Below are 13,747 nucleotides of genomic sequence, written 5' to 3'. Positions count from 1 at the left end.
CCCCCCCCCCCCACTTCCTTTCCCCATCTTCCACTACCCCCTCCCCCCTCACCACACTAACTCAGGGCTCCCCAGCCCCCTTGCGGACTTGGTTCAGGCTGGAGGGTGACTGTCTAATGCAGGTTTCACTGTAAGTGGAATTTGGAATGTCCTTCAGCGGTAATTGTTACTTCCAGCTTTACTTTGAAGCAAGTGGCCCGGGTTGGGTGGACAACATCCCCCCACCTCCCCGAGTCTAATAGTTCGACCATTACTTGGTAAAAACTCCCCCTCCACATCCCTTGGCATTGAAGTTGGTAGCTGGCATTCTGAAAGGTCAGACGCTCCATTGGATTGGATGCTTGCTTTCACCCTCCTTTGCTGCCATGACGTCATCAACACCACATGCAACACTCGCTTTTGTAAAAGTCCACCTGTCCTCGAAGTGGGTTTAGATGTGATGTAGCCAGGTGGTAGTGAGGAGCTAACCTCACAGTGGGAAGAGACTTGTAAGAGTTAACAGTCAGCCTTGGAAGGTGGACGTCTTGAGATACTGCCGTGGAAAAATTAATATACAGGTATCTCAAATCGACCTGTTATGGCACATCTACAGAGCAGGCGGGAATTGAATCTAGACCTTCTGGTCCAGAGGGAGGGACACTTGGACTGCGCCACAGAAGCCCCTCAAAATTACCCTCTCCCTTTACAGGAAAACGCTGATGTTGCGATCAGAGTTGTGACAAAAAAAACCAGGGCGTCAGTTGTCACTCATAGTCGCTTCATCCCAGGCACCCCATCTTGGTGTGACTCTTCTGCTCTGATTTGCTTTCTCCCCCTTTGCCCCCATCACCACCTCCAGGGGAAAAGGTCAACTTTGTTGCATTGCGGTTTTTATAGTAAGAGAATTATCTTCTTGTGTAAGCCGTCACCATGAATTGAAGCCCCAACTCTGAACAGATACTTCTGATTTTCCCAAGCCGAGACAGGCCACCTTAAAATCTGAGAAGCAATGCTTTAACTGACAGCGGAAATTTGGAATCATGAGGAAGGTGGCTTCCAAATGCACATACTGCCTTCCCATGGGGTCTTCCAGTGAGGAGATGCTGTCCCTCATATTAACCACAGACCATGTGACAATATCAACCAGAGTGGTTCACTTTGAGAAGAAAGACCATCAACAGGAACTCAGTGTTCAAAGGCTGCGTTCAAAGAAAGGGCCATGTACCTCACCGTGATTCCAAACTTCCACTTGTCTGGGGATGTGGTGGCTGTACCTGTCCCATCAATCGCCAAACAAACACCATCCAAACCTGAGTCCACCACGATGGAAATTCTGAAGCCTTTTGAACATCGCCAAGTGCTGTTTTACCATCGACAGGGTGGAGGGGAATGGGGGAGTTGCTGAGAGGTGGGAGGGGATGAAATTAGTCTCTAGCAATTGCAAACCGTACCCAGTTTTACTGCCACATCTGATCTTTACTGTCAGCTTGAGCATGGAAGGGGAGCTGATGGGGTGGTGCCTGCAGACATATAAACTGGCCTGACAATTTGCTATTAGTTTATACTCATTTATATATTTTAAATCTACTCGTTCAGACGTACCTTTGGAGCAGGTGGGACTTGAACCCAGATCGTCTAGCTCAGAGCTACGGACACTACTACTGCACCACAAGAGACCTTTGACTAATTGTATACTTTCTCCAAAGACCAGTTTCACTCCCAGTGTTCTCGATAGTACTTTGGGATAATCATTTCTTCCCCTTTTCGTTGCCGAGCCCCCATGGTGACAATTTGTTTTTCCTCTGGGTGTTTCTCTCCTCGTTTTATTTTTGCACTTGATCCAAGCCCTCCTACAAATGACCAGTTTCCTCACAAGGCCCTAGACTTTCCTAGAACTGTCGGCTCTTTGTGTCTAGACTCTGGATATCGTTCACTGTAGCTGCCATTTTATTAACATGCTGTGTGGTAGAATTCTAGCTCCTTTGTAGTTTGCATGGGTTGTGAATGCTGTCCGGACACGGCCTGATCTAGAGATTGTTATTTCTGCATGAGCATCAGATCTGATGTGACAGAAGGTGTCTCAACATGTGCCTCTTGGTCTTCTCTGTGTTGGATGACTGTGTTACTTGGGGATGGTTGATGGAAATGGATCGGGGTGCCTCTGAGCTTCCTAGCTGTAGTAATGAGCTGACTATCTATCTCTCGTAAGTACTGCTGTTGTCTTATCGCATGGCCTTGGATTGAGTGTTAGAAAAATGAGGCCTTAGGCTGTCGTAGTGTTTGGCTTTGATTTTGTGCATGCCCTGCTCGTGCCTTATACCCAGCTCTATTCTCTACACACCAGTCCTGAATAGCTACAGTGCTCAACCGAATTATGGCGCCCCCGCTTCCCCAGCAGGCACCAACCCACCCCGACCCGGTGGATTCCCTGGAGCCAACAGTCCAGGCCCGGTCGCTGATATCTATGGTACGGCCAGCCAAGACTCTGGTGTCGGTAACTACATGAGCGCCACCAGTCCCCAGCCTGGCTCTGGCTTTGGACACAGCATTGGGGTAAGTGAGCTTTTGATTCACCCCTCTCCTCTCTGTTCTCCACCATCCACCTCACCCCTCCACTGCTTTCCCTTCTCTCTCTTTCTCTCTCTTGTCTCTTTACTTAGCACCTGTTTTCCACCCCTTGCCTAACACAAGCATTTGGTCTGAAACTAAAACCATAAAGAGCTGAGAGACAATCCAACCCTAACCTCTGACCAAGGCTTCTCCTTTCAATAGGTAACCCCATAGGCCAGTGGTCATCTACAAGTGTCGTAAACTTACCCAATATTTGAGACATGAGGCCCCAGGCTCTTCTGAGAGGGTCAACAAGGATGTTATAAAGTATTTGGTTAAATTGGGTGACAATCTAATACAAGAACGATTACATCGAGGAGCTCAAAGCTCGACAAGATTTCTGATTGACAGAATCACAAGTGCAGCCTTTAATATCTCTGAAATGCTGCTTAAGTTTGCAGCGCACCCTGAAGTGAGATGATCCTCGTACTAACGATTCTCCCCTCAGCCCACCCCTCTTTGCGACTCAGTTATCCATCTCCATCAGAGCACAGAGGTGGCCAATCTCCACCTCACTGACGCCCAGGTCAGAGGTTGGGTTGGCTTTCATCTGGAGTGTGTTATCTGTGTCTCCTGAGCAAATGGACATTGTCACATTCTCATTCTTTTTATTTTGTCTGGTGTAAAGAGGCGAACTTTATTGGAAATTGTTCATTTGAAAGGGGCGGGGGTGGAAAATGGGGTTATTTTGAACAGAAAAGTATAAGTGATGTATGTGTGTGGATTTTAAAAGTTCCATTACGTACATTTTGTCCTTTAGCTGTTAAGCCATGTAACAGTAATAATTTTCATATCCATGGCACAGGCGTCCTGTACAGGTATATAAGAAAAAGTCCACGAAGTACAGTTAGGGCACATCATCCTATTGTGGGTGAATCACAATGTCACACTCCAGAAGGTTCAGTAACTCTAATAATTAATACTGAATGTTTGCTGTTTAACTTGCAGTTTTTTTTTAATTAAATGCATGGTTAGCAACATTTGCTTAAAGAAAAGTGAAACAAAAATATTTCTGTCTGAAAACCGCTGCCCGAGTCCCAGCCATGAAACGCAAAACGAGATTTGGAATATTTGGTGGGTAGTGGGTGCCCTGCTTATTCCATTGCACAGGATCTACAGATACCACAATATTACATGCAATGAGGGAGGGAGAGAGCATGAAAATGTTACCCACAACAGCCCCAGGAAAGCGAAAGACATTGTTGTCACCAGGATCCTGGATATTATACATTACATCCAACAGAACTAGAGATATATTAAATGTTACACACAAAAAGACCAGGAAAATCTTCAATGTTGCAACAAGTTATTCATTACCATAGGACAATGACATCAAACATATCAAGAAAACCAGGAAGAGTTTATTAGACAATAAATCTGGGCTATCAGACATGTTACCTACACCACGATCATTCTAATTAACTGCTTCGGGGTTGTATGAATGGCTATTTATATGCTTGAGCTGGAAATGTGTTACTGGAAAAGCGCAGCAGGTCAGGCAGCATCCAGGGAACAGGAGAATCGACGTTTCGGGCATAAGCCCTTCTTCAGGCAAGATGTTATATGCTTGAGCTTAGTGTTACTGTGGTTCTCAAGTTGTAGTTGCAGAGGGGGACATTGGGATTTTTCTGATGTAATTAAAAATGCAGGAATAATCACAATCCTCAATCCAATCTGAAAAGGGTATGTTTATGTCGTGGGCCAAATCCCCTGTAATATTTCATCAACACAATTTGGAAAGTTTGAATTGGCAAGAGACAGAAATGCTTTTGTTGCATTTTCCTTAAGGCTAGTTTAATGAATGATCTGATACTGTGTGCAGCATGTCTGGCTGGAAGATTGCCTTAATGATGATCCTAGTGGGCAGTGTTTGCGTTGGTCTGTGGAGGCTGCGATGTTTAGTCTTCATCCAGAAATGGTTCCTGTCCCTTCCCTTGTATGGTCTTTCTTCTCTACCCTTTCAGTGGCCTATTTGCCCCTACAGTGTCTCGTGCTGGGTATGGTTCGACCGAGGGTGGAGGGCCGGGGAGAGGCACCAATGTCCAGTAGCTGGCATTGTCCCAGCCTTTTTTGATGTCGTGTGCACATCTGTTTTACAGCAGGATCAAATGATGAGGGAGTCAAGGTCCTGTCTCATTTTTATTTCTCTTACTCTGGGGCACTGATCACCACCTCCAAGCTCCTTCCTCTCCGTGCTTCCCCTCACACACAAACTGAGACCTCTGAATTCAGACTCCTGAACTTCCCATTTTGTGTCTCCACATTCCTGTTGAACTGGGAACCATTTCAGCTTTTCAGTCAACCTAAGACAGTATCCCACAGTTCCCCCCCTCCCCTTGGTGGGACCCGGTGATGACCTCTTTTCCCACCCAACTAAAACCGTTTGAAACATCTTGCCGGAAAAATCCGGCAAGCAGTTCTGCCAAGTCTTGAGCTACCCTGCTCTACATCGAGCCCACGGCTGTCTCAGCAGTCAGTAGCTACTGTCATTTCTCACACAAATAGACAACGAAGTCTACTCAAGAGTCTCATTCATGCACAGTCATCATACCATTAGCTAACCTCTCTGATCCCATCCCTCAACAAAATTATCCTTCAAATAAAGCCGCAATTCAGAATGAGTCTCCCTGAGGGTTATGAGGAAGTAGTCTGACCTGGAACTGTCAGCTCATGATGTGAATGCTGATATTTCTTTCCGAAATGTTTTCATTGCTAATGTGAACAGGGGACTTAGCAGCAGCAGTAAACCACACAGCCCCAGCTGATCACCCTGCCTTTCATGACTGATCTTATGCCCTCACACATCTTCCCTTCCCTATCCCTATGCCCTTTAATTGAACATCTAATTTGGCTTTGAACATAGTCAAAAGAGTGAAAATCCCTGAGGCACGCAATCTCAAAGATTCCTCGTGAAGAAATTTCTCCTCATTTTCGGTTCCAGTTCTAAATTCACCAGTGAAGGGAAACAGCCCTTTACAATGGCTACCCGATCAAGGTCTTTAAGTGTGGCGCACCTTCCAATGAGACCACCCTCTGTGCATCTTGACTCTGGAGAACGTAGAACCATTCGATTGAATTTTGATCCAGCCAATATAGACCAATGAAATGAAATGCTGTAGCTTTGGAGTTGAAACTTGCCTTTTAACTGTTATGTGTTTGCGTCAAGATGCTGTGCTGAAATATTAGATGTGTTGGCATGAACCCATATTAATCCTGAAGAGAGGCTGTCAGTCCTAGCAAGATAACTCATTGCCAAACCCCAGCGTATCTCAACTGGGCTCTCACTCTGTGGTGACCCCGAAGATATGCGATGGTACATCGGTTTATGACAGAGAGTCTGAAGTTCCTCTGCCCACTTTTCCAAGAGGACTTTCGGCCCATTCATTTTGCCAGTATTGAAAGATGTGCGGGAGGAATGGAGTGACATTTGATGTCTGCTCATTTCCCAGTTGCGTCCTATCAGGATCAGTGCTTTGTAAATGGTGTGACCACCTCCTGGGGCTGGGGAACAGCAACTGCTGTTTCCCAATCCCCTATCCCATCCCTTGCCACAGATTGATTCTGACTCAGGCCTGTGTCCTCCCCTCTGCCCTGTCCCATCTCATCCCCATCATGAGTTAAACCACCAGAATCTTTCTGAGATTTTCTGAATCCACGCTGGGCTGCCGGATTTAACACTGAGCTTCCTGGAGGAGGGGGACTCCTGCTGTTTGCTGGGTTTGCCAGCTTAGCAGTGGGGCTGGGCACCAGACTCTGCTTTCTGTTCCGTGCAGGGGCATTGTCCATATGTTCACAGGGAGGGCAGAGATAGACCTAAGAGCTTCTTTGGTTGAAGTGGCCTACATTGGCTGTCCCTGAAGAATGGGCCTTTTGCCCAAATATTGGAGGGTTTTTGACAACCAACAGCAATGTAAGATCCTAGTCACTAGGGTGGGACATAAGGCAGGATGGAGTCAGTGTACGGCAGAAAGACTAGTCAGCCTTGTCCTTCAGTACTGAACTCAGCAAGCCCAGAGTTCATTAATCACTACTCGACGTCTCCCCCCACTAACCAGGCCAAAAGGTGATGGTTTTAAAGGGATACATTTACCAGGACAAGTTGGTCCATTCTATAACCCCACAACTGGTTATCACAACTGAGAATACAAATTGGGAAAACAGATCAGGGTAGACTGGGGATTGACAGCCTCTCCAAACTGTGATGCAATGAAGAACTGGTCAATTCGAATACAATATGTTCCTGGTCCAGATCCCGATATTCCATGTTTCCAATATACATGTGAGCTTCAAAACATGAGTTGTGTGTAATATGATTTGTTGCTTCTATTACTCTTGAAACAGAGATTCAGGTCCTTAAAATTCCTAATATACAGTGATCCAGGTCTCTAATATGCAAAGGTTCAGGTCCCTAATGTACAGATGTTCAGGTCCTTAATATACAAAGGTTCAGGTCTCTAATATTCGGAGGTGTCTGTCCCTAATATACAGGGGTTTGGGTCCCTACTGCTCAGATGTTCAGGTCTCCAGTGTACAGAGATGCAAGTCTCTAAAACACAGATGTTCAAGTCCCTAATATAAAGGACTCTTTGCATAGAGGTATACCTCAATAGTATAGGGATGTTATAGGAACAGAATGTAGAAACTATACTCTATACTCTTTCCTTATAGAAAGAGTAGCAAGTTATGGCACGAAGAGCCACTGATCCCGTTAATAAAGATGCTGATCGTTATGGATGTATTATAGTGAGAAAGCAACACTTAAATTGATATCTATTTCTAATTTAATGTTGCAATTGTTAACTATTGGATTATTGTGAGAAATTGTCTGTAAAAATTGATTTACATACCTGCCTCCCTTTAGATCACAGAGTATCTGTGACTGAAGAGGCCAAATGTATGACATCTGTTGCATTACGTGATGAGTTGGTGTAGAGTTCAACTTAAAATAACATCTTTCCCAAATAGTAAGGAAAGAGTTGAATGGGTTGGAGGAAGATGGTTCAAATGACGGGGATAATATGGATGCTGACAAACTGGGCCATTGAAACTTCCCAACCCACATTGATTCTTCGAGCTTTTTGAGAGTTTCCCTCATTCCCCTCAGACTTTGCTGGCTTATTTCTGGCTATTCAGTCAGGGAGGAAGATGATTCTGAGAAGCCACCACTTAATTGACCCAATTCAAGGTCACCTCCTGTAGCGAAATCATCACTTTTGGTGTTTGCAAGTTTTTTCTTGGTTAAAGAAAGTAAAGAGAAAGAGACATGTTTCCTTGTTTGCATTTGTATCAAGCACTGACAGACATAATAACTGTACAATTTTAGGGACCCTTGATCGCGACGGCATTCACAAATGGATACCATTGAAAGCAAACAGGTGGTTGGTTGGTTACCATCTCAGGTTTGAGGTATTGCATATTATTTCTCTATATGTAATATATTCCATCCCATTTCCCCTCCTTTGCTTTTCCCAAGGTAGCTAATCCATCAACACACACCCCCCACATTTCCATCCTACCTTGTAACCCTCATTTACCTAATCACTGCTTTTCCATTGTGACACAATCTGAGGGCAGAATGCAACAAGGGCCTTGGTTAGTGATAGGTTAGTGATCTGAATGGATCCCTGCGCTCTCTGTCTCCTCTCTCTCTCTCTCTTTTTCTATCTGGGTGTGGATAGCGCCTGGGCAGTAGATATTTCCTCTTTGGGAAAGGACAACAATGCTTGTATTGACGTAGCACATTGCGAACCTCCCAAAAGAGGCAATGGAGAGGCACCGTTGAAGTGTAGTCACCGATGTACTACAGGAAATAAGACAGCCAATTTGCACAAAGCAAGCTTGCTCAGGCAGCAGTTGGGCTGAACCTTTGAGGGATAAGATGCTGGCCTGGCACAACGTTTTCTGCAGTTGGCGAGCGATTTATTTGCATACGGCCACTTAAAATTTTGTTTTTGCACAGCCACACATGCATGAGACAGATTTGTGCACAGGTAGTGTGGCACCCTTTGGCCAGGACAATATGGGGACTGAGAATGGTCCGTTTGGCATCCTTGGCACCCATTGAGAAGTCAACAGCTCTATACTTACTGTCCAATTTGGCGCATATCACCTTGACTAGCAAACAACAACGAACTGATGTGTGATAATTCGATTCCATCTCGGGCGACTGTCTGTGTGGAGTTTGCACATTCTTCCCGTGTCTGGTGGGTTTCCTCTGGGTGCTCCAGTTTCCTCCCACAGTTCAAAGATGTGCAGGTTAGGCAGGTTGACCATGCTAAGTTGTCCCATAGTGTCCAGGGATGTACAGGCTGAGTGGATTGGGCAAGCTAAGTTGTCCCGTAGTGTCCAGGGATGTGCAGGTTAGGCAGATTGGCCATACTAAATTACTCCATAGTGTCCAGGGATGTGCAGGCTAAGTGGATTAGCTTATCCATGGGAAATACAGGGTTACAGGATAGGATAGGGGTTGGGTCTGGATGGGATGCTCTTTGGAGGGGCAGTGTGGACTCGATGGGCCTGCTTCCACACTGTAGGGATTCTATGAGTAAACAAAATCATAGTGATTGAACATTGAGGGAGGAGACACTACTGACGTTCAAAATCCCTTGATGCTGTATTAAAGAAGCGATCTCAGCAGCAACACCACCAGAAACAGCTCATATAAAAAGGTAAAGTCACTACAGTCTTACCAGGCCACAGGGCTGCTCTCTCATTAGAGAGGGATGACTGGTGGTTGTTTAACCTGAGCAGCAGCAGGTATCAGGTGAGGGGAGAACCCATCATGGTAACCTCAACTGGTGCAGGAATTGAACCCACACTGTTGGCATCACTGATCAGCCATTCAGCCAACTGAGCTAGCTGCCCCCAAGAGCTTATACCTGATGTCGTACCTCACTCCAGGTCAAGATCACTTGCCTCTAATTGGCTGAAAGCAAAACATTGCGGACCTGGAAATCTGAAACAAACACAGAGAGTGCTGGAAAAACTCAGCAGGTCTGGCAGAGAGAGCCATTGTCAGACTTGAAATGTTAACTGTGCTTCTCTCTTCACATGTGCTGCCAGACCTGCTGAGTTTCTCCAGCACCTTTCTGTTTTCATTGCTCTCTGCTTTTCCTTTCTCTCATTTCGATGACTGACATAAACATCATTTATTTTTAATGCAAGGACCTGTTTTGTGTCCGGGTCCATGTATTGAAGGTGCTGGAAGTTGCTTAGTTGTACGGGTGAACACACACTATGTTGTCCTAAAACACAGGCATCAAGAAAGCCCTTGAATTTTATCCATGCTTTCTTTTGATGATGGGGAGATGGTCCCAAGGTCAAAGGACATTGAGAAGGTCAAAAGGTCATTGTCAAGGTTCAAAGATATCTTCCATACAGACTACAAAATGGGAAGAAATTTCCACCACCATCCATCTTCAATGCTCTGTAGGCACACTCCTGCTTAGGGGAGGCAGTGGTCTAGTGGTATCATTGCTAGATTAGTAATCCAGAAACTCAGCTGGTGCTCTGGGGCATTTGAGTTTGAATCCTGCCAAGACTGATGGAATTTTAATTTAATTTAAAAAGAAATCTGGAATTACAATTTGGCTGATGACCATGAAACGATTGTTGGAATAACCCATCTGGTTCATTACTGCCTTTAGAGAAGGAAATCCCCCATCCTTACCTGGTCTGGTCTATATGTGACTCCAGACCCACAACAACATAGTCGACTTTCAACTGCCCTCTGAAATGGCCGAGCGAGCCACTCAGCTGTATCAATTGCTACTAAGTCTCAAAGAAATGAAACTGGACAGACCATCTGGCATTGACCTAGACACCAGAAAAGACTACGGCAGAAGTAGCCTCATCAACCCTGCAAAGTCTTCCTTGCTAACATTCAGGGGCTAGTCAAGATTAGAGTAGTGCCGGAAAAGCACAGCAGATCAGGCAGTATCCGAGGGGCAGGAAAATTGACATTTCGGGCATAAGCCCTTCATCAGGAATTCCTGAAATGTCGACTTTCCTGCTCCTCGGATGTTGCCTGACCTGCTGTGCTTTTCCAGCACTACTTTAATCTTGCTTTTAATCTCCAGCATCTGCAGAACCCACTTTCACCTATTTGGGGGGTTATGCCGAAATTAGGAGAGCTGTCTCACAGACCAGTCAAGCAACAGCCTGACATAGTCATACTTACGGAAGCATACCTTACAGACACTAACCCAGACCATACCATCACCAAACCTGGATATGTCCTGTCCCACCGGCAGGACAGACCCAGCAGAGGTGGTGGCGCAGTGGGATACAGCCGGGAGGGAGTTGCCCTGGGATTCTTCAACATTGGCTCCAGACTCCATAAAGTCTTGTGGCTTCAGGTTAAACATGGGCAAGGAAACCTCCTGCTGATTATCACATACCGCCCTCCCTCGGCTGATGTATCAGTATTCCTCCATGTTGAACAATACTTAAAGGAAGCACTGAGGGTCACAAGGGCTCAGTACCTACTTTGGGTGGGGGATTTCAGTGTCCACCATCAAGTGTGGCTCGGCAGCAGGACTACTGATCAAGCTGGTCAGGTCCTAAAGGACCTAGCTGCAAGACTGGATCTGTGGTAGGTGGTGAGGGTACTAACATGAGGGAAAAATATACTCAACCTCATCCTTACCAATCTGTCAGCTGCAGATGCATCTGTCCATGATACTATTGGTGAGAGTGACCACTGCACAGTCCTTGTGAAGGCAAAGTCCCATCTTCACATTGAGAATAACCTCCATCGTGTTGTGTGGCATTATCACTGTGCTAAATGGGACAGATCTTAAACAGAAATGGCAACTCAAGCCTGGTCATCCATGAGGCGCTTTGGGCCATTAACAGCAGCAGATTTCTACGCAATACAATCTATAGATCTCATGGCCCGGCATATCCCCCATTCACCCATTACATCAAGCCAGGGCATCAGCCCTGGTTCAAGGGAGAGTGCAGGAGGGTGTGCCAGGGGGAGCACCAGGCATACCTGATAATGAGGTGTTAACCAGCAAAATTGGAAACAGTGGGTATCAGAGGGCAAACTTTCGATTTGTTGGAGTCATACCTGGCACAGATGGTCGTGGTTGTTGGAGGTCAGTTATCCCCGCTCCAGGAAATCTCAGCAGGAGTTCCTCAGGGTAGTATCCTCAGCTCAACCATCTTCAGCTGCTTCATCAATGACCTTCCTCCATCATAAGGTCCGAAGTGGGGATGTTCACTGATGATTGCACAATGTTCATCACCATTCACAACTCCTCAGAGGCAAGAACAGTCCATTTCCAAACCAAGTAAAAACCTGGACAACATCCAGGCTTGGGCTGACAAGTGACAAGTAACATTTGCGCCACACAAATGCCAGGGTATGATTATCACCAATAAGAGACAAACTAACCACCGTCCCTTGACATTCAATGGTGTTACTATCACCGAATCTCCCAGTATCAACATCCTTGGGGTTACCATTGACCAGAAACTCAACTGGACTCACCACTAAACACAGTGGCCTAAGGGCAGGTCAGGGGCTAGGAATACAGCGGCAAATAATTCATCTCCTACTCCCCAAAGCCTGTCCATCATCAACAAGGCACAAAAACTATGAAGAAATAGTCCCCACTTCCCTGGATGGGTGCAGCCCCAACAACACTCAATAAGCTTGACACCATCCAGGACAAAGCAGCCCACTTGATTGATACTACATCCTCAAGCATCCACTCCCTCCACCACCGACAGTCAGTCGCAACAGTGTGTATTATCTAGGGAAGATGCACCAAAGATTCACCAAAGATCTTTTGGCATCACCTTCCAAAGCTATGACCACTTCCACCTGGAAGGACAAGGACAGCAGATACATGGGAAAGCCACCATCTGCAAGTTCCCCTGCATGCCACCCACTATCCTGACTTAGAAATATATAGGTGTTCCTTCACTGTGACTGGGTCAATATCCTGGAATTCCCTCCCTAAGGGTATTGTGGGTCAACCCACAGCAGGTGGATTGCAGCAGTTCAAGATGGCAGCTCACCCCCACCTTCTCAAGGGCAACTAGGGGCGGGCAATAAATGCTGGCCCAGCCAGCGATGCCCCCATCCCATGAATAATTTTTTTTAAATTTCCCTACTCAGGAAGGAAATCTGTTATCCTTACCAGGTCAATCGTTGATTTCCAAAAGAAATCGGATGAGCGCTCCAAAGTAACATTGGGATGTAAGGGTGAAGTGGGGGTATGGGACTGACTGGATTGCTATACAAAGAGCCATCATGGGCTGAATGGTTCCTTCTGTGTGATAATGACTCTAAGTAGCAGCATATTCGAGCCAAAGTCTTTGACTTGTCGGACTGAGCATTATTGGTGTAAGACATGGATCAAGCTCCCAAAGACCAGTGAGGGTGTAAACAATGTGGAAAAACACTGGTGAGCAGGAAATGGTTTCCCATACTGGCTGTACATTTTTAGAGTGGATCTTCCAGAAATTCCATTCGCTATTGCACTCTTGGAAAATCAAATAATTGGGAATCAATCGATGGAAAGCCAAGCTCAGGCCATAAAATTCCCAATTTATGAAAGTCCTGCATTTGCAATTGATTCAGATAAAGTTGTCCTAATCCTACCATATCATAGGGCTGCTCTCTTTGTTCAAATGGGTGATGGTCACTAGGCCTCAGGCAAGGGGTGAAGTTGAATCCTCATGGTAACCCGAACTAGTGTGGGAATTAAACCTGTGCTGTTGGTGTTATTCTGTGCTATAAACAAGCCATCCAGCTAACTCAACTAACCAGCCCCAATTAATAGAGTGCACAAAAGTCCAGCAAGGTGATGCCTGCCCCATCTTTTAGACTTTGCAAAATGCTGAAATAATATGAGGAAATTGTCTTGCGCTACTGATCCAGACTGAATTCTCACCTCATTGTAACAATAAGCAACCAATTTCTCCTTCTCTATGTTGCATTATCTATGGAATAACGAGCCCTAGAATGGAATAGTCTCACAGAAGCCGACATGTCTTTGGAATCCACTCAATTCCTATCCTGTTCTGTCATATCCCCTATTAATGCATTGGCTTTTCTGCCAGTGTCCTGGCTATTAATACCAGACCCATTTGGCTCCTCCTCCTTACGACCTGGCCTTGTGTTTCTTTGTTTTATTCACTTACA

General features: G+C 45.7%; 1 protein-coding gene across 27 annotated transcripts in view; it reads left to right on the top strand.

Moving 5' to 3' along the window:
* Positions 1-13,747, top strand: part of msi2b (musashi RNA-binding protein 2b) — a 573,147-nt gene that overhangs the window by 543,916 nt on the left and 15,484 nt on the right. For 12 of the 27 annotated variants that reach the window (XM_043718217.1, XM_043718215.1, XM_043718212.1 and 9 more), the window contains 2 exons: positions 2,324-2,532; positions 7,913-7,995. The exons of 1 other annotated variant lie outside the window; for it this stretch is intronic. In XM_043718217.1, coding sequence (XP_043574152.1) covers positions 2,324-2,532; positions 7,913-7,954 — 251 coding nt within the window. In that variant the 3' untranslated portion in view covers positions 7,955-7,995. The remainder of the gene's footprint in view (positions 1-2,323; positions 2,533-7,912; positions 7,996-13,747) is intronic. 14 more of the 27 variants (XM_043718221.1, XM_043718218.1, XM_043718216.1 and 11 more) reach the window with 4 other exon arrangements.

This window comes from Chiloscyllium plagiosum, chromosome 28, assembly GCF_004010195.1.
Source record: "Chiloscyllium plagiosum isolate BGI_BamShark_2017 chromosome 28, ASM401019v2, whole genome shotgun sequence".
Lineage (NCBI taxonomy): Eukaryota > Metazoa > Chordata > Chondrichthyes > Orectolobiformes > Hemiscylliidae > Chiloscyllium > Chiloscyllium plagiosum.
Note: the sequence above shows the minus strand (reverse complement) of the source record. Positions and strands in the feature narration are given on the sequence as shown.